General features: G+C 33.2%; 1 protein-coding gene across 11 annotated transcripts; it reads right to left on the bottom strand.

Moving 5' to 3' along the window:
- Positions 1 to 11445: 11445 nt before the first annotated feature.
- LOC145952588 (ERBB-3 BINDING PROTEIN 1) lies at positions 11446 to 25844 on the bottom strand. 11 transcript variants are annotated; one of them, XM_083065232.1, is made up of 9 exons: positions 25032 to 25826; positions 24755 to 24829; positions 24123 to 24281; positions 23500 to 23534; positions 22853 to 22996; positions 22625 to 22760; positions 22311 to 22460; positions 22033 to 22186; positions 11491 to 11690 (listed from the first exon to the last, which is right to left on the bottom strand). In XM_083065232.1, exons 6-9 carry the CDS (start codon positions 22657 to 22659, stop codon positions 11631 to 11633), a joined length of 399 nt encoding a protein of 132 aa, XP_082921358.1. In that variant the 5' UTR covers positions 22660 to 22760; positions 22853 to 22996; positions 23500 to 23534; positions 24123 to 24281; positions 24755 to 24829; positions 25032 to 25826; the 3' UTR covers positions 11491 to 11630. The 11 variants fall into 11 exon arrangements, 5 of the variants coding, with proteins under 5 accessions (XP_082921358.1, XP_082921360.1, XP_082921361.1 ...); XM_083065234.1 differs by having other exon boundaries at positions 24755 to 24826; XM_083065235.1 differs by lacking the exon at positions 23500 to 23534.
- Positions 25845 to 27713: the final 1869 nt, after the last annotated feature.

The raw sequence follows: 27713 nt of genomic DNA, 5'->3' as shown, positions 1-27713 counted from the left end.
AGAGAAGACTTGAGAATCTGCCAAAAAAGGTTTAGTAGGTGACGAATGTGAAAAGGTCAGTGTTCTTGATCAAAGACCATGACTCAAGAAATTAGTCTAGGAGGAACCTTCAGCTTCTAAAGAGTAGACTATTCTTCTGTATTAGTTTTTTTTTTTTTTTTTTTAAAGAAAATCATAATTTTGTGTGGGTGGGGAGTGAGTGAGATTCTTGTGTAATCTCCAAATATTCACTATCTATCAGATCTTTGAAAAATAATGTGCAAAAAGCTAGAGGTTCAAACTATAAATGTAAAATTATTTAGATATATTTTTTTAACTTTTTTTTAAAAATATTTAGAATAATTAGTTTATGATATTCGCTCTCCTTTCATAATGATTGAAATTTAAATTTTTATACACATATTAAGGATAATAAAAAATTTATCGTTTTTATACAATTTTATTAAAATAAATCATTGTTTTAATAAATATATTACTTTTAATTATGATTGTTGAATAATTTATGAAAAAAAAATTAAAAAATAATATTATAAATGAAAGGTAAGACCATTATTTATTTTAAAATATTTTTCGAATATTAATACTACGTAAAGTTTGTATTGACAATCAATATAAAATTTAAAAAAGTTTATTTTTTCATATACAAGTGAATTGGTGCATTGTTCATATACTTTGAATTCAAAGGATCGATTTTGGACACACATATGTATATACTAAATACGAAGGATTATACAATGGTCAAATATTTGTGGGAGTTTCTAGAAATTCTCGGAGCAAAGGGTTGGACTTTGGATCTCCCTGTGAATGTCGCAATCCTATAAAACAAAGTAACCCTTTTCTTGATAAAAAGATTTTGTTTTGGACTTTATCCCCATAATCGAGATTTCAGTTTAAAAATCTAATCCTTGGTAATTTCGTCTACTATACACAAGACCGAGAGAGTGAAGGATTTGGGGTAGCTAGTAGAGTAAATAATATTTCCTTTTCTGAGGAGATGCATATATTACAGAATCTTTTCTTTTTATGTTTTTAAGGGAATTTTTTTTTTTAATGTTGAAATTTACATTTTAATCCATTTAACCGTTAAAGTATTTTTTTAAAAATATTTTAAAAAAATATTTTTAACAGAAATATATACTAAAATACTTATAATTTACTAAATTATCATAATTCATAGGTAATCTAAAAAAATTTGTGGGTAATACTTTCTTTCCTTCAACGACTTTACTGATGGATACATCTGTAGGCAGTTACTTACAGATAATTATCTGTAGGTATTGTTGATAATATTTTAAAAAAATTATTTCAAAATTGTATTAAATAACACCCTTATTTAGTGTAACACTTCTCAAATTTGACCTTTCACTAGTCAGAACCCTCTATAGGTAGCCTTTTTTGAGATATCCATATACTTTTATGATCAAAGATTGATCCCACAAATTTGTTTTGTCTTCACTTGCACATTTTTTAGAAAATTTTCCAAAAGGTCACCCATCCCTAAATTTCTCTATGTCAAGCACGTTTAACTATGAAGTTCTTATGGAATAAGCCATCAAAGAGTAGATGCATCTTATTAGTATAAATAGTACAAATTAATTTCTTTAAACCATCTTCAATTATACAATTTCACACTTATAAAACCTCTAGATCCCTCTCATTCCGGTGTATTTAACATGTTATAATATAATATAATACTATAATTTTTTATGTAAATTAAAAAATACTAGTATTTTAGTCTGTGTATTTCACAAGTTACATTTTTATCATATATAATTAAAATTTATAATAAATTAAATATATAAATAAATATATACTTAAATCAATAAATCATATTTAAAATTTATATAAATATATATTAAATTAAAATTGGTAACTAATCAAAGAATAATTAACTTCTATATATAAAGTATAAATGTCTTTCTTGTATTATAGCAGTTTTAGAGATTTTTTTTACTAGAAGAATTATATATATATATATATATATATATATATTAACTTTTTATTAATTTAATTTTTATTTATCATTATTTCTTATAAATTAATTTTATTTTTAAAAATAAATTATTAATAAAAATAATTACCCACTAATACATCCGTAGATAATTCCGTGGGTATGGTTGATATTTTTAAAAAATTATTTCAAAATTATATTAAATAACAATCTTGTTTAGTACAACACCCCTTTATAAATCACAAAAGGTAACAAGCACCCCTTTATAATATACATGATCAAACCATATATATATATATATATATATATATATATATATATATATATATATATATAAATACACTACACAAAATCAAACTCTTTATACGTATTAGTTCATGGTGCCCAATGTGTCTTTAAAATCAGAATCTTCATATTGTAATTTTTTGATAGCTATTGAAGACTTGTCAATGATTGTGGTAGGTACGTATATCTTCCCTTATCCAAGTAAGCTCATCATCATTTGGAGCATTTACACTTACACCATGTTTTGCATAACCCTGAAAAATATTTTCAACTTCAAATTGGTCATCCATGTTAAATAAATCTTGGCGACTATCTTCATAACATAATGTCTATTTAGATTTAAAGGATCTTGGACATAACAAAAAGGTTAAGCTTGAGAAGCAAGCATAAAAGGGTCATATTAATAACATTTTTTTATTGAAGTGTATACAAGTAAGTCCATATTTGCCCTTTTCAACATCAAACCAATCACACTTGAATAAAACAAATTTGAAATGATCTTAATAGTCTAACTCAATAATTTCTCTAATTACTCCATAATAAGTTAGAACAGGCAAAACTTGATGTTAATGAAATCAAAGTCACTAGAATTTTGAGTCTTACATCTTGCATTGCGTATCATAGTATGGAACCTATATCCATTAACAAGGTAGCATAAAAACTTCTTTGCAAAAATATTTGCTCCTCTAGATAATTCTTTAAGCTGATAGGACACATTATTTTTCATGTTCTATATATTTGTTTTTAAACTTTGAAATAAGTTATAGAGATATGTATGCAAACAATGAGATGTTCCCAAACTTGATGTATACTTAAAATTCTTCACAATTGAATAAAATATTGATGGGCTTGGACCATAGAATTAAAATCTAAAGAAAATGCTTTCCCTTTTCTCTTCCCCCTAAAGGATGACCAATATTTGAAAATTAATCAATCTTATATACTTCAAATGAATCACAATTATCATAGTTTTGACTCTTTTCTATTCAATTGCATATCTATATTTTTATGCAAATATCTTGAGTAAAAGTTAATGCCTCTTCAACAAAATATACCTCTATAATAAAACCTTCTAGATGATTTCTGTTACGAACATATGCCTTAAGTTTACATAAATATTTTTCTATAGGATACATCCATTAGTATAATTGATCCACCTAATCTAACTTCTTTTGAAAGATTAATAGGTATATTGAACCATTACATATAAAAAGCTAGAGGAAAAACCATCTCAAGTTGACAAAGTATTTCTACAATCTCTGCTTGTAAGTACTCCAATTCATGGATTTGAATAACTTTTTGGAAAAGTGAGTGAAAAAAAAACAAGTCAAATTAAAGGATGAGCCACTAGATTCAACATTATTCTTCTAATTTCTATTTGTAATAAATAATGCAACATAAAATATGCATCATGACTTTTGTAACCATTTATTTTCTTTTTAGTGACTTAAACACGTCTAGAAATATTGGATGTGCTACTGTCTAGTAATTTGGAAGCCTTTAGAATGCCACAAAAAGTAAAATTTTCTTTTGAATTTATTAAGAAAACATGCATTTACATACTCTATAGGACTTTTGCTAATTTCCTTTGGATAATTTTTTTCTAATGCCAATGTTTGGAAAATTATAGCGAATGTTAAGATGATCTTTATATTTATTTTCCGTGTGATATCCAATAGAGTGCCAATAAAATTATCACAACTATTTTTTTCCTGTGCATATCATATTAAGGTTATGACATAATGTATTATAAGTCTAATATGACAAAAGAAAAAATTGACCTCTTCTAAGAGTCACAAACTTTCTGCTTTTTCCTTTTCCCTAAATCATTGATTAAATCTTTTAAGATTTTAAATATCTTTGTGTCTTCTAATAAATTTGGTGTAGATCTTTGTTAAGTCTCAATTATACTTCTTTTTGGATAAGACTTATTGAACAATTCCACTCATCCTCTGAACCATTGCAATATAATTGTTCTCTTTTTGGTTCATTTTGTGTGTAGATATAACTAACCCAAATTTAGCTAACAATACCTTAATACACCTCATTTTTTGTGCAGGTATTGAGCTAGAGACTTGAGGATTGAAGACCCATAGGATTGGAAATCTAAGAAGCTAAGGAGCAGAAAAGAGGTTCTACGCCAGGCGCAAGATGACCCGTGCCAGGCTTGAGCGAAACAGAGTATCTCACCTCTGGAAGGCATTGCGCCGGGCGTAAAAGGAATTGCGTCGGGCGTGTCCTGAGGCAGATAGTGCTTAAATTCCCTGGAAGGCCTATGCCGGGCACGAAGACTTATGCGCCGGGCGCGTAAACCTTAATCTGACTCCCCAAGCTCGTATTTGAAGACATTTTCGGGGCTCTCCTCCTCATTCACACATTGGGCACGTTTTAGGAGCTGTGGAAGGGATTCCCGGAGCTTGGAGCCATTCATGTGTGGGTATTTCCTTCGGTTCTTCATTTCTCCCTTCATCTCTATTTTGTATTTACCCTCATTGTTTTGAGTGGTTCTTCCATTTTTTGTGGGGTTAGATGTAATCAACGAATTCTAATGTAATCCTTACATTTTAATGATATATATACATGTTGTTTCATTCTTTGTTGTGTACGTTTCTATGCTTAATGCTTGCTTTGGATTGATCACCCTTTGCATGATTTAAGGTTCCGTTGAGTATTGGGAAATACCATTGAAACTAGTTCTGAAACATATGCCTAGTGGGGATTGTATCTAGGGATAGAGCTTGACCCATTAGTAGTCTTAAACCCTAATCTATAATGCGGGTGTAGGTATTGGGTACTTAAGGGATTGATATTCAATATCCGCACCTAGGCTCTTGCTCTAAGGGATTAGGTTTGAGTAAACTTATGGGTTGACTAAGCAATGTATGTAACAAGAGATTAAGGATTCATTAGTCTGACATTTGGTGAAATCTGACCCCACAATCTCACACAAATCACAATCCCATTTCTATCCTTTTCCATTCACAAACAAATATTTATTATACCTTTCATTCCTGTAGTCATGCTCTTCAATTCACATACATGACAAACTAAAATTTGGAATCATTCTTTAGTCACGAATAGTCATTAAATGCTTATGTTACCTTCTAATCCCTATGGATACGATAATTTTACTACTTGAACGGCTGGTATACTTGCCATGTTTGAGACTGTTGATAGAATTAAACTGATTTACAATTATAACAAAAGTACTTCAACGAAAATCTCAACAAGTTTTTGGCGCTGTTGCCGAGGATTAGCAAGGCAATTTAGTATTTATAACTATTTTTGACTTGTTCTTTTGTTGTTATTTTTATTTTTATGTTAGCAATGAATTGTTGGAGCTAACCTCTGTACTCTAGTCCTCCGCTTTCTCCTGTATGCAAGGTACTATTGAACTAGATTGACCAATCCCTCTAAGCAGTTGTTGAGCAATACTGAGATTGAGCACAGGGCAAGGAGGAACCATAGCAACAGGAGGAGAAGGAGAATTAGAGCAATTCAAGTTGGTCACTATCAGGCTCGGGACAGTAAACAAGCGCTTCCTGGGAGGCAACCCAGAGATCTGAACTTTGTTTATGTGTTTCTCATCTCATTCGTGTTTTAGATTTCAGTGTTAATGTTTGTTATGCATAGTTGTTTTGTGTGGTATATGTTGTTTTGTGTTAATTGTTAATTGTCAGAATCATGCTTGAGTGGGTAAATATAAGGTACATCTCGTTGGGAGTGTGAGGAATGAGGTAACTCTGGTTCTGGGTGGAGATCAGGCCTTCTCTTAAAGAAAACTTAGGCAAATTGACTACCATCACGCCGGGCTCGCTTAAGTCACGCCCGGTGCGATATCAGATTTGGAGCCTCTTGGACGTTTACTGATACTAAGCCCGACGAATCTGTTCTGCGCCCGGCGCAACTTTCCTGACAACCAATATTTATCTATTTTCAATCATGTTTCTTTATGTTGCATTGTCATAGTCCATTTCCGTGTGCATGTATGTTGTGATTAATTTTGGTTTAAGGATATTCTCCATTTTGCTATATTTGCTTGGTCATCATTGTGTATAATTTTTGTGCTCACCATGTTCTTTCATGATTACACTCTGCAACCACTTCCGGTTACCAGGACTTTCATGATACTTGCTTTGCTTGTGGTCGATTCTGGATTGTGGTTTGCTTGATATTTGTGGTGCATGTACTTTAGACATTTTCAAGTCATGTTAGACCTTTAGTTCATGACTAGTTGCATACGGGTTTCAATGTTGATCATAGAACTGAGTTGAGTTTGATAGTTTGTGGATGAATAGCCGGGTGAGGTTTGAGCCTAAACACTGATGAGTGAACTAGGCTTAAGTTGCAATAGACTTTGCTTGAGTTTCCCTAGTGGTTTGCTAGTGTTGTGCATTTATATGATCAAGGCATTCATATTCCTTTATTTTGTTAACCATCTAAGCCAAAAAGCCATCCCCACTTTTCACTTGACTCATACCTTCCTAAGCCTAAACACCACACCTTCCACTTATCCCAAACCGTGAAAAATTAACCATACCTTTACTTTGGTTAAGAGAGAAAATTGATGACATCAAACAAGTTTGGAGGAGTTGAAGAATGAGGAATTTTGGGAAGAAGAAAGTATGTGGTCAACCATTCAAAAAAAAAAAGAGCAAAACAAAAGCAAAAATATTAAGACACAAGAGTGTAAATATGCATCACATAAAGGCTAATGGCTTGGATCCGGTTAAGGGCATGTGCTGAAATGTTGTATTGGGGTATGGAGAGGGATATCATTGTAGAAATCTCAATTGCTCTCTTAAGCCATAGCAACTTCAATCCTTGAAAAACCATGAGATTGCTATTGCTTAACCCAGATTTGCCCTAATAAAGACCTTGTGATAAGTGCCTGCATTTGTTTTACCATTGGTTTCATTTGGAAACGAAGAGCAAAGTTGAATCATGTGGCGTGAGTAGTAGACTAGAGAGAAACACTCACCCTGATACACTAGTATGCATAAAGAGAAACACTTTCCTAGTGAGGATGCATACACAGATAGTCATTAATTCTTCTCAGCTCTTTGATCTCTTTTGAAACCTTTATTTGCACCTTGTCATGTTCTATTGCAATAATTGTGACTAAAAATCCATCTAAGGTTCATGCTTGCGAAAAGAAAATACAAGTGAACTAGGATGTAGAATTTGACACACATGCATTGCTTGTTATCTGCTACATTAATTACCTATTGCTTGAGGACAAGCAAGGTTCTAAATTTGGGGAGTTGTTAAGTCTCAATTATACTTCTTTTTGGATGAGACTTATTGAACAATTCCACTCATCCTCTGAACCATTGCAATATAATTGTTCTCTTTTTGGTTCATTTTGTGTGCCACTATAAGAAAAACTGGTAATATCTACGGAATATTACCTACGGAATTTTTTCCGTAGGTAATTTTTAGTTATCTACGGAATATTACCTACGGAATTTTTTCCGTAGGTATTTTTTAGTTATCTACAAAGTATTACCTACGGAATTTTTTCCGTAGGTAAAGTTTAGTTATCTACGAAAAAATTCCGTAGGTAACTAAATAGAAGAAACGCGACGTTTTAGACTGCATTGAGTTAGGGGTTGCTGAAGACGTTGAGATTTTGTATTATTTAGAATTAGGGTTTCAATTTTCCGCTCTAACGAAACGCACTTGTCCAGGAGCGAGGTTGTTGGAGGAGCAATGACATAGTGAGACCTTTTTGCCCAGATTCATGCGATTCATCACAAAACCCTTAGCCATTCGATCGCTGCAGTGGACGACGCTATACCGGGGTTGCGATTTGCATGCTCCGACGAGACGCACTGGTCCAGGAGCGAAGGTCCTTTGCACGAGGGTGATAAATTTCAGTGTCGAGTCTCTGAACAGAGAAAGGGACGCTGCTTGTGATGCATCTGACTGCTCTGTAAGGTTCAAATATGCCCATAATTCTTATTCTTCTGTTTGGTTTCTATGGTATGAAGAAGAAGATGGTTTTAACCCAACACTGCCTACTCTGCCTGTGCTCAGGGTTTTGGAGTTAGTGTTTTATGTTGCGCAGTTGAAATGAAAACTAACACGCACTATTCCCTCCCTCTCTTTTAATTATTGATTTTTCTTCAATGATGCGTTTTAATTAATTATAAAATAAAATAGTAAAATTTTAATTTTAATTTTTAATGGAGGTGGATTATATAGATATTCAATTCCAGGGGGTAGCTGCTCGAGCATTACATTTATCGGGGGAGTGGAGAAACCAAGTGGTCTATTTGGATATCTTTCCCTTCTCATCATTGTCAAGTGGTGTACTGGCTCTCAGGCAGACCTTTATCGTGTAATGATTTACATATTTTTAAGCCCTTTCGACAATCTTGGCGAGAATTAATTGTTTTGGGGCCAAAGGCCACTTCAAGTAAGATTCATTTCTTTGCTGCTTTGTTGCTCGATAATTGTTGTTCCATTTCCTTGTTTATATCATTTTAAATTTCTTTCTGTTCATAATATGCAGGTTGTGCTATTGCTTTGGGCTTTAATTGCAGTTCCATGGATGCTCTTTCCAAAGCCTTTTATACTAAAGAAGCTTCATAACGAGGTCCCACTTTTGCCTCCCTTGTGTATGATTTTCTTGCTTGAAAATTAATTACTACACTATACCATTCTATTTTCTGGTGCTTCATTGTAACAATAGGGATGATCATAGTTGGATTCTCACAGGCACACTATGTATTGGTGTCAATATCTTTACAATGGTGGTGTTTCTATTTTGTCCATTTCATTGGGATCATGAGCTTGGAATTCAAAGGTTTATATGGTGACTCAATTCATCAGAAAAACAAGATTTGTAACACAGCAAAACTGCCCTTTTTAGGCTTTTACCACCAATTTTACAAGAGAAATTTTTTAAATCTCCTTAATTAATATGATAATCCTTTTAATTACTTAAAGAAAAGTATTAGTTTTCTTTTTAATTTTCGAGTTCTAATGATTACTACCTTTCATTTTATATTTTATGTATAATCTAAAGAGGATTTTAGATTGACTATATACTCTGAAGTACGGATATTCTAACGCTCTGTTTGGTTGCAATGAAGTAGATGAGAAATAGGAAGGAAGGGATGGAAATGGGTGTGTGGAAATAAGTTAGTTTGTTTGGTAAGAATGAAATAAAGAGAGAAGAAATTAAAAAAGGGAGGGTTTACTTTTATTGTGGTTGTCAAATTTCAATTCTTCATGAGGTCCATCCTCTGAACCATTGCAATATAATTGTTCTCTTTTTGGTTCATTTTGTGTGCAGATATAACTAGCCCAAATTTAGCTAACAATACCTTAATACACCTCATTTTTTGTGCAGGTATTGAGCTAGAAACTTGAGGATTGAAGACCCATAGGATTGGAAATCTAAGAAGCTAAGGAGCAGAGAAGAGGTTCTGCGCCGGGCGCAAGATGACCCACGCCGGGCTTGAGCGAAACAGAGTATCTCACCTCTGGAAGGCATTGCGCCGGGCGTAAAAGGAATTGCGCCGGGCGTGTCCTGAGGCAGATAGTGCTTAAATTCCCTGGAAGGCCTGCACCGGGCGCGAAGACTTATGCGCCGGGCCCGTAAACCCTAATATGACTCCCCAAGCTCGTATTTGAAGACATTTTCGGGGCTCTCCTCCTCATTCACACATTGGGCGCGTTTTAGGAGCTGTGGAAGGGATTCCCGAAGCTTGGAGCCGTTTGTGTGTGGGTCTTTCCTTCGGTTCTTCATTTCTCCCTTCATCTCTATTTTGTATTTACCCTCATTGTTTTGAGTGGTTCTACCATTTTTTGTGGGGTTAGATGTAATCAACGAATTCTAATGTAATCCTTACATTTTAATGATATATATACATGTTGTTTCATTCTTTGTTGTGTACGTTTCTATGCTTAATGCTTGCTTTGGATTGATCACCCTTTGCACAATTTAAGGTTCCATTGAGTATTGGAAAATACCATTGAAACTAGTTCTGAAACATATGCCTAGTGGGGATTGTATCTAGGGATAGAGCTTGACCCATTAGTAGTCTTAAACCCTAATCTGTAATGCGGGTGTAGGTATTGGGTACTCAAGGGATTGATATTCAATATTCGCACCTAGGCTCTTGCTCTAAGTGATTAGGTTTGAGTAAACTTATGGGTTGACTAAGCAATGTATCTAACAAAAGATTAAGGATTCATTAGTCTGACATTTGGTGAAATCTGACCCCACAATCTCACACAAATCACAATCCTATTTCTATCCTTTTCCATTCACAAACAAATATTTATTATAGCTTTCATTCCTGTAGTCATGCTCTTCAATTCACATACATGACAAATTACAATTTGGAATCATTCTTTAGTCACGAATAGTCAATAAATGCTTATGTTACCTTCTAATCCCTGTGGATACGATAATTTTACTACTTGAACAGCCGGTATACTTGCCGTGTTTGAGACCGTTGATAGAATTAAACGGATTTACAATTATAACAAAGTACTTCAACGGAAATCTCAACAATCTTAGTTCTTTTTTTTTTCCTAATTAAATGTATTTTTATTAGCTCTTCACACATGATCTATTGGCAAAAAGTAGGGGTAGGCATGAATCAGTTTTTTTAAAAAAATTGATCCAAACCGATCCGGTCCGTTTTAAATGGATTAGTTTAGTGGATTTCGATCTGATCTAGTTTATTAATCCAATTTTGAACTGGACCTAATTAATGGATCGGTTTCAAACCGGTTTTGATACAAATTAATGGATTAATCCATTTTTAAAATGGATCGGATAAAAACTGGTTTAAAACCATTTTTTAACCAATTTTTTTTAACTAATTTTTTAAATCAGATCTTTTAAAACAATTTTTTTTATCCCAATTTTTTAAACCCAGTTTTTAAAACTATTTTTTTAACCCAGTTACTTTTAAATAAGATTTTCTTACTAGCTTTTTAAACAAATTTTTCAACCAATTTTTTTAAAACCAGTGTTTTTAAACCAATCATTCTTGCTTGCAATTTTGCATCATACATGTGATGTCCATCCACAAAAGTAAAAGGAATAGACCATAACATGAGAAAATAAATACATTCGTGGAAACAACTCACATCACCTATTAAGAATTACAATATATAGTTTAATTCTTAAAAGAAACTTGAAAATATCCAATTTAAAACATCCACCAAGTATTTGCTCAATTGGCTTGAGTCTCATCTAAGTCTATATACCCTTTTAAATCAAATCAAAATATCCAATTCAAAATATCCATTAAGTAATCACTATGGTCATATTATATCCACAAAAATATCTACCAATTAAGTCAAAGCAACTTGAGCCATAACAAGAATTACAATGACCAAATCATATCATTAACTAAACAACCCATCTTCAATCATCACCAAGTGTAACAAAGAGGCTGAATAAGTAACATCTGGTGGGAAAAAATTGCTGCAAAATGAAAAAAAAATAGTTATCAATTATTGATCAAATTATAATAAGTATATAATACAATAATGCAGTATAAAATAAATCTAGCTTGTTACTTTGTTCAAATTTCTCTAACTCCTCAAAATCCCCATTTATAAAAGATAAGATCAGAGAGAGTATTTTAATGGCTTACTTTCATTAAGATATATGAGGGTATATATACACAAAGGAAATAACAAATTGATCCTAGGATAATAAAGATAACAAACGAATTATAAAAACTTTTCCAATTTAAATTTAAAATGCAAACAACATTGGATGATGGTTGATAACAAACTAGCAATTAGATAATATTCCAACACGCCCCCACAAGATAGAGGCAGAATAAATGACTCCAATCTTGTTTTTGAGAAAATCATGACGCGGAGATGATAATGGTTTTGTGAATAGGTCAGCAAGTTGATGACTGGAAGGAACAAGAGTGACCTTGAGCTCGTTTTGGGAAACTAAATCACGAACAAAGTGATAGTCAATTGCTAGATGTTTCATGCGAGAGTGGAACACTGGATTTGAGCAGAGATAGGTTGCACCAATGTTGTCAGAATAAATAATAGGAACTGAGGATGAAACACCTAGTTCATGAAGAAGCTATTACAGCTAGAGTAACTCAGCTATGGTGGATGCAATTGTCCTGTATTCTGCCTCTATTGAAGAACATGAAATTGTGGGTTGCTTTTTGCAAGACCATGAGATGACATTAGATCTAAGATGCACTATATAGGAACTAGTGGACTTCAAATCTCCTTTGTCACCACCCCAATCAGCATCACAAAAGGTTGTAAGAGATAAGGTATGGGACTTGGTGAGATGTAAGCCATGGTCAACAACGAGCTTCAGGTAGTGTAGTATACGCTTTAGGGCTTGCATGTGAGTGGTGGTTGGTGCTTGCATGGACTGAGACAATTTGTTAACTGAGAAAGCAATGTCAGGTCTAGTTAGGGCAAGATAATGAAGGGCTCCCAACAGATTGTGATATAAATGAGCATCATAGGTAGATGAATTTGGTGAGATGACAAATGAGAAGGAACTAGACATGGGAGTGGAGACTAGTTTGGAATCATTCATGTTGGCTCGTTCAAGAAGTTGTTGGATGTAATGATGTTGTGTGAGGAAAAGGCCTTGGGATGTTAGCAAAATCTCAATGCTGAGAAAATGATTAGGAAATCCTAGGTCCTTGAGTGAGAATTCTTCAGCCAGAGCAGACTTAAACTTGTGTAGAAAAGTGAGATCATTTCCGGTGAGCAAGATATCATCCACATATACCAGAAAATAAATAATACATGACCCAGCTGAGTAGATGAACAACGATGTATCGGTCTTCGAATTTTGAAAACCATACTGCACTAAATTTTTTTTGAGAGCATGAAACCAAGCCCATGGGGCTTGCTTGAGACCGTAAAGAGCCTTGTGAAGCTTGCACATGTGATGAGGAAAGGTGAGATGAACAAATCCTGCAAGTTGAGACATATAGACTTCCTCAGATGTTAAACCATGAAGAAAAGCATTATTTACATCCATATGGCAGATTGACCAGTTGCGAGAAAGAGCAAGACAAAGAACAATTTTGATGGTCTGTGGCTTAGTGACTGGATTGAAGGTCTCCTTGAAGTCTAGACCAGGGTGTTGGTGGAAGCCCTTGGACACCAAACAAGCTTTATGCCGAGCAATTGAGCCATCTATGTTCCTTTTTATGCGAAAGACCCATTTGTTCCCAATTACATTATAGTGAGTTTGGGGAGGGACAAGGCTCCATGTACCATTCTTCATAAGTTCATTGAACTCATCACTCATGGCTTGTTTCCAAAAAATATGTTTGAGTTCCTGGGAAGCACATGTAGGCTCTACAGCAGCAGGCATAGGGTGTTTACTGACCTGAAAAGCCTTTGGTTTGAAAATGCCATTTTTGCTTCTGGTGACCATGGGATGAGATGGAAGAGGAGTGTTGGAGTGAGGCACAGGGAGCGCATCTGACGCAGATTGGGATGAAGGAAATGGGGGTTGAGATGTTGGAGATAGACACAATGGTGGATTTGTGGGGGGGGTGGCAAGAGGGATGCTGAGGACTGTACTAGATGGAGAAGGTGGATTTGAAATTGGGAGGTTTGTTGATGAAGAATCACGAATGTTGGGAGGAGAAGAAACAAGAGAGTTGGTTGCGGAAAAGATGAAGAAGGGTGGGGGCCATGGTAAAAGGGTTGAACGGATATAAGAGGTGGTTGGTTAGAGATTGGATTTGTGAGGGAAACATCAGAGATGTTGAGAGTTGTGGTGAGATAGGGAAATTGATCTTCTACAAATTGTATGTGCCTAAAATGGTAAAATTTATTACTTTTAAAATTAAAACAGATATAGGCACTTTGAGAAGAATAATATCCAAGAAACACACATGGTTCAGAGTGTGCTTGAAGTTTATTATTGGTATATGGTTTAAGCCAAGGAAAACACAAACAACCAAACACTTTTAATTTTGGATAATTGACTTCCTAATTAAATAATTTAGAAAAAGGGGATTTCATTTTTAGATTTGGTGTAGGAAGTCTATTTATTAAATAGGTTGTTTTTTGGACTACAAAGGTCCAAAATTTTGGAGGTAAGGATGCTTGATGAATTAAACAGCGAGCTATTTCTTGTATGTGACAATGTTTGTGTTCAGAGATGCCATTGTGTTCAGGGGTGTGGGGTGGGGTAGTGAGATAATAAATTCCATGATTTTGAAAAAATGGTTTGAGTTTTAAGAATTCACCACCATTGTCTGAATAAAAATTTTGAATTTGGCAATTAAATTGTGTTTCAACTAATTTCTTAAAAATGGGAAAGATTAAGGACACAATAAATTTATTTTTCATTGGGTAAAGCCAAGTGTGTTTGGAGAAATGGTCAACAAAGATAACATAATAGCGAAAATGATCAATTGAAATGACAGGAGCAGGTCCCCATACATCAGAAAAAATATATTGTAAATGACTAGAACTATGAATGGAAGACTTATGGAAGGGTAATTTGTGATTTTTATTCGCTAAACAGTGAGAGAATTTATTGAAAAGGCCTTGAAAATGAATATTGTTGGACTTAAGGGCATGAAGGAGAGGACGAGATGCAGGATGACCAAGAAGACTATGCCAAAGGAGGATGGATGAGGTGGATTGGGTGATGAATGACTTTGGTGAGGATGACTTGGGTAATTTATAGATATCGCCATCATTCAATCCGCGCAACAGAACCGCCCCCGTGTTCATGTCCTTGACCTCAAAATGCCATGGAAAAAATTCAATAGAGACATCATTAGTTTGGCATAATTTAGAAATTGAAACCAAGTTTTGTGTAACCTTAGGGACACACAAGATATTGGATAAACGCAAAGGTTTAATATTTTGTGTAGTTAAAATAATGGTAGAGCCATTATGAGAGATGGGAAATGTCGTACCATTAGCTACTTGTAGGTGATCAAAACCATTGTAGTCAGACTTAATGGAGAGATTATGAAGATCATTAGTTATGTGATGGGATGCACCTAAGTTAAAAAGCCATTCAGGTGGGGGCACAATAGTCTGTACAACATTGGCAGCAGGAGATGCGTGCTTGCGAGAACTTTTGTTGTGTTTGTAGCATTGCAAGGCAGAGTGGCCTCTTTTGTTACAAACCTAACAGATAATTATTAGGATGTTTTTCCGTCTACGTGAAGGATAAGAAGGTTGTGGAGCATGCCTTTTGTCCTTATTGAAACGATGTTGTGTAATTTGTCGTCACTGGGGTTGTGGACTGGAGACAATCATCACGTTGAAGCAACATTTCAAAGTCTAGTAGTTTATCAAGTAGAGCATCAAAACGAATAGGGATGTCACAAGTTCTGATTGAGGTACAAAATTCACGAAAAATGGGCCCCAATCCATTAAGTGTGTGGATTACCAAATCAAGATCATCAACAGGATGACCAATTAAGGACAATTCATCTGCAATGGTACAAATGGATTGTAAATAAGAGGTAACTGAGGAACCTTTAGTGATGGAATTAAGACGTTCTTTTAAGGACATTACTCTGGAGCGAGAGCGGTTGGAAAAAGCTCGTTGAAGAGCAACCCAAGCTTCATGAGAAGTGTCAGCTGAGGACATAACAACTTGTGCTTCGTCATCGCATGAACTAAGAAGAGCTATGTAAAGTAGTTTATCCTGTCGCACCCAAAATAAGTACGACGAATTTGGGATGGAAGTATCACTATTAGAGATGGTTGCAGGGGGACAAGGTGTAGCCCCAGAAACAAAGCCTTCTAAATCTCTAGCAACAAGTAGAGAGGTAATCTATTTGTACCAGGCAGGATAATTAGTGGAGTTTAATTTTATTGGAAGGTAAGTGGGACTATTGAATTCCACAAGATCCTTTGGAGTAGAGGAAAGTGGGGAAGCATTAGAGGTGCTGGATGTGGAAGCCATGGAGATCGAAAGAAAAAGGTGTCGTGAGGCTAAGGCAATTCTAATACCATATAAAAGATAAGAACAAAAAGAGTATTTTAATGGCTTACTTTCATTAAGATATATGAGGGTATATATACACAAAGGAAATAACAACTTGATACTAGGATAAGAAAGATAACAAACGAATTATAACAACTTTTCCAATTCAAATTTAAAAGGCAAACAACATTGGATGATGGTTGATAACAGACTAGCAATTAGATAATATTCCACCACAATTTTCATTTGAAAACAATGGTAATTGTGTTCCTTTAAGCCAATCTTGTGTGCAAATAAGTGCTTCCACCATTCTAAGTGTAAGAGAACTGCGATACGAATCAAGAACTCTTCCTCCAGTACTAAAGGCAGATTCAGAGGCCACTGTAGAAATAAGTATAGCAAGCAAATCTCTGGCCATTTTTGCAATAATTGGAAATCTACCTGAGTTGAGCTTCCACCAATTCAAAATATCCAAATCTCCATAACTTTCTTTTAAGGCTTCCTCCAAGTATTTTCTTAATTCAGATTTATTAGAGCTAGTTCTTTGAAAAAAATGGTTATAACCATAAGTGTCATCACTACCTCCTTCTACTTCATCTCTTCTACCATTATACTCTTGAAAAAGTCATTTCAAACTAGACCCCACTTTTTCTTTCAAACTAAATGCCACCTCACCCTCAAAATTTTGATTAATTAACCAATGCATGAACTATAATTTGTATCTTGGATGCAACACAACAGCAATAAGAAAAAACATATTTAGACGACCATGATTGCCCCAATACTTATCATATTTCTTCTTCATATTTTTAGCCATAATGCATACATTTATATCCCTAAAACCATACATTTGGTTGATCTTCTTTCCAATTCCAAAGGCCTCAAACATGTACACACTAGTACAAAAATCACTTTTAAAATTGGGGTTTTAAAATCGGTCATAACGTAGCCGATTTTAAAAGTGACACGGTGACAATTTTGTAAATAATGACATTACTTTTTAAATCGGCTACCTTATGACCAATTTTAAAAGGTCTCTAATGCTACTTTTAAAATCGGTTCTTAAATAGCCGATTTTAAAAGTGCTACTTTTAACATCGGCTATTTAAGACCGATTTTGTATGTAGTTTTTAAAATCGGTTTTTAAATAGTCGATTTTAAAAGTTCTACTTTTAACATCGGTTATCTATGTACTGATTTTGTATGTAGTTTTTAAAATCGGCTCTTAAATAGCCGATTTTAGAAACTACATACAAAATCGGTTCATAGATAGCTGATGTTAAAAATGTCCAGACTTAGTATTTCTCCCTTCCCCTCCATTCTCTTTGATCTTTGGCTCCATTCTCTTTGATCTTTGGCTCCATTCTCTTTCATTTATCCCTCCATTCTTTTCTTTACTCTCTTGGGCCCTCATCTAAACTCTCCAGCTTCTCATTTTCTTTGCAAGACTAAAATATCAAGGTAACATTCTCTTCTCATGTCTCTAGTTTCATTGTTGCTGGGCAAAATTCAAATCTGGAACGACTCATTTTGCTTGCAGAACGGGCCGTTCTACAAGCAAAACGGGCCATTTTGCAAGTAGAACGAGACGTTCTGAAAGCAGAATGACCTGTTCTGCAAACAAAACGGGTCATTCTGAGCCCGTTCCAGACTATAGTTTTAGGCATTTTTCAGATCCTGGAACGACTTGTTCCAGTTTAGGAACGGCCCATTCCAAGTTGGGCACCTTTATAATTTCTTTTTTGACTCACCATTGCTTTATATAGACAAATTAGGTACTCAACTTAGAAAATTAGACACCTTGTATGTATGTGTTATATATTTGTATTTTATTAATAATTTGTGATATAATTAATGTCTACTTAGTAATTTAGTGTTTAGAAAAATTAGGTGCTTTATTTGATTTTTATAAATTACTATGATGTTATATTTGTGCACATATTGAGTGAACCTTAGTTTCCCATTTGAAATTTAATACAAATGATTAAAATAGTGAGATTAACATTCATGGTCTATGTTTTTTTTATGAAGAACAGAAGTTATGGATAAAAGTTGGTTATTGAATCGAAGTTGGATACATGCATCATGTATAAGTGATCAATATGAGAGAATATTTTATTGAATATGTAATACAAAATGCTAATGATGATATGAATGGAAGGTTCTTTTGTCCTTGTGTTAATTGTTGTAATGCGACTCGCCTAGAACTTGATGTTATAAGAGAACATCTTTTGTGTGATGGATTTCTTAAGAATTATACACGTTGGATATGACATGGTGAAAATGTTGGCATTCAAAGTGTATCAGTCGAAACTCAAACTCAAACATTTACACAAGAGATACATATGAATGATCAGTTAGAGGAGATGCTTCATGATGTGGGTCTACAATCATTCAAGCGTGCACATATGTATGAAACTACGTGCAACGATTTGGAGAAGCCGTTGTATCTAAATTGTACAAAATTCACAAGACTTTCAGCGATATTAAGATTGTTCAATTTGAAGGCAAGAAATCGATGAAGTGATAAAAGCTTCACAGAATTGTTAGAGCTTCTGAACGAAATGCTTCCAGAGGGTAACACATTGCCTAATCGTAACTACGAGGTAAAAAAGGTGTTGTGTCCTATGGGTTTGGAGTATAAGAAGATATATGCGTGCCCAAATGACTGTATGTTATATCATGGTGAGTTTGAAGGGTTACATCAATGTCCAAGACGTGGGTTGTCACGATATAGAAAGAAACAAGATGATTCTGATTATGATGTAAGCACTAAGGGTCCTCCAGCAAAGGTTTTATGGTATTTGCCAATTGTTCTTAGATTAAAACATCTATTTGCTAATGCAGATGACGCAAAGCTAATGAGATGGCATGGAGATGAAAGGAAGTGTGATGGAAGTCTTAGGCATCCAACAGATTGTTTGCAATGGAAAAAAACCATTGTCGCTAGAAGATATAAACACCATTAGGGAGCAATGGGCTACATTTTTCATTGAAACATTGACTAGCTACGAGTTATGTTTATAGTTTTACTCATTTTGTAGTTTAGGATGCATAATAATTTGTAAGTTACTTTGATTACATATATGGTTGATATTTACCAACTCTTGTCATTTGTATGTAATTTGGTCCATTGAAAACATTTGAATTGTCTGGTATTTTATCAATTTGCAAGTTTTGTTCAGGGATCCTCCTAAAACAAGTCAATTATTTTAAAAAAAATAACCACTTTTAACATCGGTCATGCCATAACCGATGTTAAAAGTCTCACTTTTTAAAATCGACTCTTTTAAAATTGGTCAGATAACCGATTTTAAAAGTAAAAAATGACCAATTTTAAACACTAGTACAAAAGAGGCTTTTTACGTCTGTATTTTCACGTCGGACCAAAACACATCGAACGTAAAAATGACGCGGTGGCATTTTTGAAAATAATGCAAACTTTTTTACGTCGGAGAACAAAGGGTCCGACGTAAATTCAACAATCTACGTCGGACCTCAGCTATAACCGACGTAGATTGTTGAATTTACGTCGGACCCTTTGTTCTCCGACGTAAAATAGTTTTTTATAAATGCATAGTTAAGTTGCGTAGCGCCTCTCCATTCAAAAATGCATTGTTTCACATGCGCTTCTCGCGCCATTGGTTGGGAGCACTCCGATTTCCTTCCCGTTCTTCGCTCCTTTCCTACGTTCGAAGGTTCCTTTCTTATCTTTTTCGCTCCTTTCGCTTTTCTATTTTCTTTATTCACCAGATTGCATGGTATCATAATGTTTATCTTTGGCTGCAGACAAGAGTAGAGTATGACAAGGAGTGCAAAATTTGTACAAGGCCTTCTGGATCTTGAATATGGACTACCAGTTTAAGTTAGGGACACGACTCTCAGGAGAACGAGCCATTTTGCAAGGAGAACGGCTCGTTCTGTAAGGAGAACGGGCCGTTCCAGCGTAATTTTTTTTGGGTTTTGCAACTTTTTTACGTCGGTATTCAAAAATGTCCGACGTAAATTTACGTCGATCTTAAATGCTGACGTAAATTTACGTCTCCCGCTTTAACGTCAGAAGTTTTTCTGACGTAAAAACCTTAAAATATCTGACGTAAAAAGCCTCTTTTGCACTAGTGAAAAGTGTTTTTTCTACTAGTGACATATTGCTAGTTACATAAACTGAGCTAGACATGTGCAAAGTAGCATCATAAAACAATTTTAGAAATTGTAGGATTGCATGCACAAATTCCCAATTAGCGTATGAAGGAACATGTAACATCCCAAATTTTATACAATAGTTAATTATTATTTTTATATTTATATATGGAAATTATTTTCTTAAAGTTATTAATAATAAAAAGGGTTTTTATAGAACATTTTAGAGATTTTAATGATTGATTATTATTTATTTTTAATATTTATAGAGATTATTAAAAGAGTTTTATAATTAAAATAAATAATAGTAATTAAATAATTTTTTTAATCTTATCAACGAATTCCTGTAATAGATAATTTTGTAATATATAATAGGATAGTAATTTTCGAAGATGCATTCACGAAGGTGCAGTATATAATGATAAGATAGATGATAATAGGATAGTAAATAGTAAATTCTGAAGGGATAATAAGATAGTAAATTCTGAAGAGATAAGGTGTACGATTCTGAAGAGATAAGGTAGAAAATAGATAAGGTGTACAATATAGATAAGATGGTGTGCAGTAAAAAAAATAAAAATAAAAAGAAAATAGAAAAGAAGAAATGTCCATGCCAACGAGCCTATAAACACTACTAGAAAAATTAAAATTAGAGAGGGAACAAATCCGTCACTAATTTTGATAAAATCCGTCACAAATCAATTAGCGACGGAATTTGTGACGGAAATGATTCCGTCACAAAATTTGGCGTCACAAAATATTTAGTGACGGATTATTTTTTCCGTCACAATTAGTGACGGAATTAAGGCATCACAAACAGTATAAATTCCGTCACTAATTTCTAATAATAAATGTTTAGAAATTAATAAAAATTCGTCGCAATTTGTGAGGGATTAAATCCCTCGCAATTTGTGAGGGATTAAATCCGTCACAATCTGTGATGACTTTAATTAAGTAGAATCCGTCACAATTTGCGAGGGATTTAATCCCTCACAGTTTGTGAGGGATTAAATCCCTCACAAATTGTGAGGGATTAAATCCGTCACAATTTGCGACGGATTTTATCCGTCACTAACTTGGATGAATCCCTCACTAACTGTTTGATTACTGAATTTGAGAAAACTATTGTTTTAAAACTCTGGTAGTCGATTACCTATACATGTAATCGATTACCAAACAATGGAAATCATATATATGTTCGAAATTAACTTATTAAAAGGGTCTCTGGTAATCGATTACCCATTTCTTGTAATCGATTACCAAAGCCTATTATTGAAACAATTTCAATCAAAACAAAAATATCAAGTCTTTTTTATGAAAATGCTTGATATCATTTAAAATGAAGATAAAAGAACAATACAGACATCAAGAGGAGTTCCCAAGATTAATGATGTGCTTAATCGGCAAGACAACACATGAAAAATAATGAATGACCTCTATCAGTGTAACTATGACAATAAAGCTTCATTGGAGTATATCCATAGCCATGATACTTTTCATCATTTAGAGATCAAAATCCACAAGGCACACATTTAGGCAAAGAAACCCCTTCAAACAATACACATGAAGCAACCTAATTTTACTAAGCTAGATTGCTTATATAGTGATGACCTTATACCTATCTACCAAACATACAATTAATAGAGGCAACATGTTCCAAATCAAATCATACAAAAATTCAAATACAGGGGAAAAAATTCTTAAAATTGATTACCTTTTTTCCCGGCCTAACAAGCATCAAGGCCACCTCAGCAGCAGTATTTGCAGTAGCAATAACATCAGTTGCCCTTCCTGTGACAGGACCTTCCTGAAGAACATGAGTGTGAGCCACAGCCGCGATGAAACCATCTATATGACAAGCCAAATCACTACAAACAACCAAAGAAACTACCATCAACTTCCCAGTAATAGCGAAAAACACAAATTTCATTCCCCCATCACTCATAACAAAATTCCTACTGAGAAAAAAAAACCCATGCTCAAAAATCTTACATTTTCAATATATCACCTTCTTCCAACACTGTCTCGTCACTGGCTAGTGGAGAGAAATGGCAGACCACATTGTTTACAGATAAGCAAGTTGGGAAAGTAACACCTCTCTCAATCTTCCTCTTCACGTTCTTGTACACATTTCCAGTTTGTCTGTACACACACATAAAACAAACTCTATAAGCTATAATCCAAAAATATTAAAAATAAATAAATAAACAAAACAGCAATTCCCTATGCATATATGAACATGTATGTTAAAAAAGTATCACAATTCACAAATAATGCTCCTTCATATATAAATAATAAAACTTTACTTTCTAATATAGGAATCGTGTATGTTTACAGACATTCACGATTATTTTCTCTTGCTTGCCATGGTTTTTTGGGTGACAGGGGAGATCTTGGTGATGATGGTTGGTCTTCGAAGATTAAAGGACCCGGTTCACTATCCTGGCCATGGAGCAGAATGAAAAAAATCAAAAAATCAACTGAAGTCGTCAAACAGTTTATAACAGAGCAGGATATTATAAAGGATTTCAAACCTTTCCACTACAATCACCAACAGCAAGCTTGACCTTCTCACACACATTAGATTTACAAGTGAAATAACCTCCATGTTCTTCGTCATTTCCATCATATAAAAAGACAATCCCTCTATAAATGTGCTTGACAATTCCTTGTTTACCCTGCAAAATGACATAATAGATAAGATATCATGTGAAGCATGAAGATTCCAAATATACCACAAAGAAAAACCTGCTCATTCAGAGATAACAGACCTTAGATGGACCCTCCTGATTTAAGTGTTCAATCATTATAAATAGTAGGTATAATATGTTATTAAGTTATTTGTTGTCGTTCCTATTATTGCCGAACATTTTCAATGATTTGATTCTTCAGCTGAATCTTTCGATGAATATATATATTCAGTTCAGTGGCAAATGAAGATTGTCAAAATTTAGATTTGAAAAGCTAAATTAAACTTATTATACAATCCTAAACATTTAAGAATGTGTTCTAAGTTACATGAATATATAAAATATTTTTATGAATGAAGCATAAAACTGGAGAGAAGAAAACATGAAGAAGGAAAAAAGTTATGCACAAACCAAATAAAAAGTAGGTATCAATATATTTGAAATATAAAGAAGTGCTAATTTTAATGCAAAAAATCCCAACAATTTCATACCAGAAATTCAGTTCCTTGAATTCATAAACCAGCATCTGAACCAACAGAAAAGAGTATATGAGAATAATGTTGTTATCAATGTAAAATGTCAAGTTAATGTGGAAAAACTTATGTCTAGACTCAAATTATATTTGTGATAAGAAAAAATAAGCTTATGTAAATATATAAAAAAAAATGGAAAATTCCAAGAAAAGAACTATAGGACACATTGACATAACTTAAATATCTAGTGATAGATTCAATATAGAAATTTGTTACAGCCTTCAATTCATTTGCCCCTTATTAGTGATAAGTCCATCTTACATGTGAGCTTAACAGAACAGACACGCAAAATCAGATCAAATGAAAGAACAAACATAAGAAAAGGCTTAAAGCCTTAAACAGACTAAAGAAGACAAACAGTAGGCATCTCAGGAACTAAGAGATTCAATCCGACTTAATAGTTAGGTTCATTCTTATCAAATTTTTTAGTAGCAAGACCCAATTCTTTGTAAGTAAATATTTTCATGCCATCTATTTTGATAGACATATTAGAGGCTACAAAAAGAAATAAGAATTTAAGTCTCTTTCTTCAAAGATAATACGAAAATGATATAATTTGTTGAAAGCCTTATAATACTTACACATCCGTTTCCTGGAAAACTTGGGCTGGTATTTCTTATGTCTTCTAGACATCAGGAGAATGATTATTGCAGATATTGCTAAAACACAAGCAACTGCTGCTATTACAGCCGCAATTATTATGCACGTGCTAATCTTTTTCTTCTCTAACTCAATAAGTACTACAACAATAAAATGAAAGTTAAATTAGAGAAACTCAGCAAAGGGAGTAAATTTTATTAACCAATTTTGAATTACAAAAAATTAAAACTGTGACTCTATCTGAATCATCAACGTAAATGCTAATTCTAGATGGAAACAAAGGTAAAAATAAGACATACCATTAAAAAACTAAAGATTATTATTTTCAACTTTCAAGCAACATCTCGGATTAAATCAGATTTCCAATTGTTAATATCCAAGTTAAAAATTGTATAGAATTTTAGAGAATTTATAGAAATGTGAATATCAAAATAATAGAAATATTAATAGTGTGCTATTTCTTTGTAGTATGCATATTAAATTGCTAATCACTTCTATTGGCAGCAAAAGATATTTCTTTTAGAATTGTTGTGTTAAACAACATCCAAGAACTTCTGATTTCCTTCTTTCAAGATGACAGGATAGTTGCTAAGGATTAAAGTTGTTGCTATACCAGAGCCCATTAGTCCTCCACCAAGGATAGCAACCTTCTTGACGTGTCTTGGAACCAGACCATGATCAGTAACTTCTATGAAATATTTTGAGCCGTGTAAGTAACTTGAGGCAACAAACAAACAAACAAGAGGCAAAATTCCAAAAACATGCGTGATAACACGAATCAGATGCAAACCTATCATCACAATAACTCAAATTCCAAACATGAAGGAAAAACACAAAACGAACAAACAACACTCCAATCAAGCAAGAGAAAGCAAGTAAGTAGTAAGTACCTGGTGTCTCTCAAGGCATCAAATAACTCGAGAGAATACACATTATCATCGTCTGCAAAGTAAACAATCCCATCAAGCCTATGGCGCTCAATGTGCTCCAATGCCGAGTTCCTCTGATGAACCCCTCTGTCCTTCACATCTTTCGAATTCTTCTTGCAAACCAAATGTCTATACATCACGCCCATCTTTCGCAGCACCTCCGTCGTCTCCATGGACGCCACGTTCATCTCCACCACCACCCACACCACTGCCGAGCGTCAATCACGCAAGAATCCCTACCATGGATCGAATCTTTGTTGAACGAATCAATTGGAAACCCTAGATATTGTAGGTGAGGGGATTGCGCGTGTTTTGAAGGAGGCATTGAGTGAGATTTTCTTTGTTGCCGGAAAACCCCATCATGGCCTCGATCTTGGCCTCGGAAGCGAGCATGCACCACGAGTTCTATAAGAGGGATTTTCTGACGAGCTTGGCGCGGAGAGCGACGAGGAAGAGAATGTGGTTGGGGTTAAAGACGGGATTGAGGACTTGGAGGACGGCGGTGTGGAAGGAGGGGCGGGCTGCGACGAGGGAGGAGGCCCAGTAGCGGAGGAGCATGGAGATTTTGGAATGGGGGACATTGTGGCGGAGGAGGGTGTCGATGTTGCGAGAGGGGTTGTTGGAGTAGAGGATGTTGGGGCAGGACTTGATGGCACGGAGGGTGGAGGAGTGGGAGAGGGTGAAGCGGTGGATGAGGGGGCAAGGGAGAAGTGGAGGATTCTAGGGTTTTTGGTGTTTGTGGCGCGGGTAGTTTTAGGGAAATTTTTTTTATTTTAGAATAACATTGGGATTTAAGAGGGAAAATTTAATTTAATTAGAAGAGGTAAATATTTTGATATTAAATTTATTATATTAAAATTAATTAAATATTTTTATCAAACAAACTCATTCAGATTTTAAATTTTATTTACTATCTTTCATAATCAAAAGAAATCCAATATTAATTCAAAAGATAATAAAAATTATAACTAAAATATTTATAAATTTTCTAATATTAAATTTAGTATATATTAAAATTAATTAATTAAATATTTGTATTTAAGAAATTGTTAAAGATTTTAGATATTTATTTTAAAGTTTTTATTTTATTAAATTAATTAAATTTTATCACTTTTTAATAAAGTGAGTGAATGATAATGAATTAACTAAAATTCAAAAATATATTTTAATTAAAAATAATTTTTTGGTTAATACGGTAACTAAAAAGTATTATAAACAATATAAATTGTTAAGATAATTCTATAAGATATAGTTTAGATATACTAGTTTATATTATCTTAATTTATTGTTTAGTTTTCTTAGTCAGTTTTATCTAAATTCCTAAACTTTAGGGATTGATTATGTTTTATGCCTATTTATTTTATTGTATCTATCAATTCAATAACATGAAAATCATTCAGATTCAAGTACTAAGGAAACTAAACTAGAAATTAGGAGAGGATAAACTAGTATATCTAAACTATATCTTATAGAATTATCTTAACATAAATATATAACAAAAAACACAATATTTTTTTAAAAATAATGTAATTTACTCTGCTCACATACAAAAATTAATAAACGTACAAAGTAATCAAATATATTTAAAATTAAATAGGTCAAACTAAAGTTTTTTACTATAATATGTATTTAGTTTAAAAGCATAGGCTACAAGTTATTTAAAAAAAAACTTATATTACACTTAAAAGATTGATCTACCTGAATAAAAATGAATAATAATATTAGTTATTATTATTATTATATTAAATTTAATGACTATATATAATATATTAAAATTATATATACTATAATATATTAAAAGATTGATCTATTTCAATAAAAATGAATAATAATAATAATAATTATTATTATTATTATTATATTAAATTTACAATAATATATTGAAATTATATATACTTTTATTTATCTTTTTAAATATTAAAATTGTTGATTTATATAATAAAGTGAAATTTATAAGTCTAAAAATTTGTATACTTTATAATGAGTGTGCATGCTTTGTAAATTATCACTTGAGAGTACAAACGAGAGGTTAGAGTTGTTTGAGGCTAATTTGATGGTGTTTCATTCTACCGTTGACTGTGGATAGTTATTACATTGTCAATTAATTCATATGTTATTTCCCTTCCTTTTTCTTTGAGATACATATGAATATATAGTTCTAATATTTATTCATTTGAATCAATTCTAACTCATATTTTTCACAATATTAGGATACTTGAAAACACAAGATCGAGTAATACCTGTCATATTAACAACTTTCATGCAAAATAAAATATCTCCATTTTTTAGGTTGTGCTTATTTCTTTCATAAATCTAAATTAGATTAATTTATAAGTTTGCTTTTAAACATAAAAAAATAAGAAATTAAAGGATATTATTTTATTAAAAAAAAATAAGAAATTTTTAATTTTTAACTAAAAATTTAAATTTTAAAATTAAAAATTATGAAATTAGAAAGATATTTTTCAATAAATAACTAAATTAGTTAGTTATTATTTATTTTATATTTGTGGACATTATCTTCTTATAGTTAATGACTTTTATAGAGTGTTTTAAAGGTTTTTAATAATTATTAGTATTTTAATAATGAATATTTATGAAAATTAATTTTTATAATATTTTGATTTTTAAGTAGTCCAGAAC

The sequence above is a fragment of the Cajanus cajan genome, chromosome 10, assembly GCF_000230855.2.
Source record: "Cajanus cajan strain Asha chromosome 10, NIPB_CcT2T_4, whole genome shotgun sequence".
Taxonomy (NCBI): Eukaryota; Viridiplantae; Streptophyta; class Magnoliopsida; order Fabales; family Fabaceae; genus Cajanus; species Cajanus cajan.
The sequence above is the reverse complement of the archived record's forward strand: the minus strand, read 5'-3'. Positions and strand labels throughout refer to the sequence as shown.

What these genes read in the sequence shown, in the direction of transcription:
- LOC145952588 (XM_083065232.1), bottom strand. Translation starts at nt 22,659, where the DNA reads ATGTCTGTAAACATACACGATTCCTATATTAGAAA. An exon ending in CACGATTCCTATATTAGAAA is followed by an intron (nt 22,461 to 22,624) that starts GTAAAGTTTTAT and finishes GTGTGTGTACAG; the next exon opens with ACAAACTGGAAATGTGTACA. An exon ending in TTGTTAGGCCGGGAAAAAAG is followed by an intron (nt 11,691 to 22,032) that starts GTAATCAATTTT and finishes TTCATTTTGCAG; the next exon opens with CAATTTTTTCCCACCAGATG.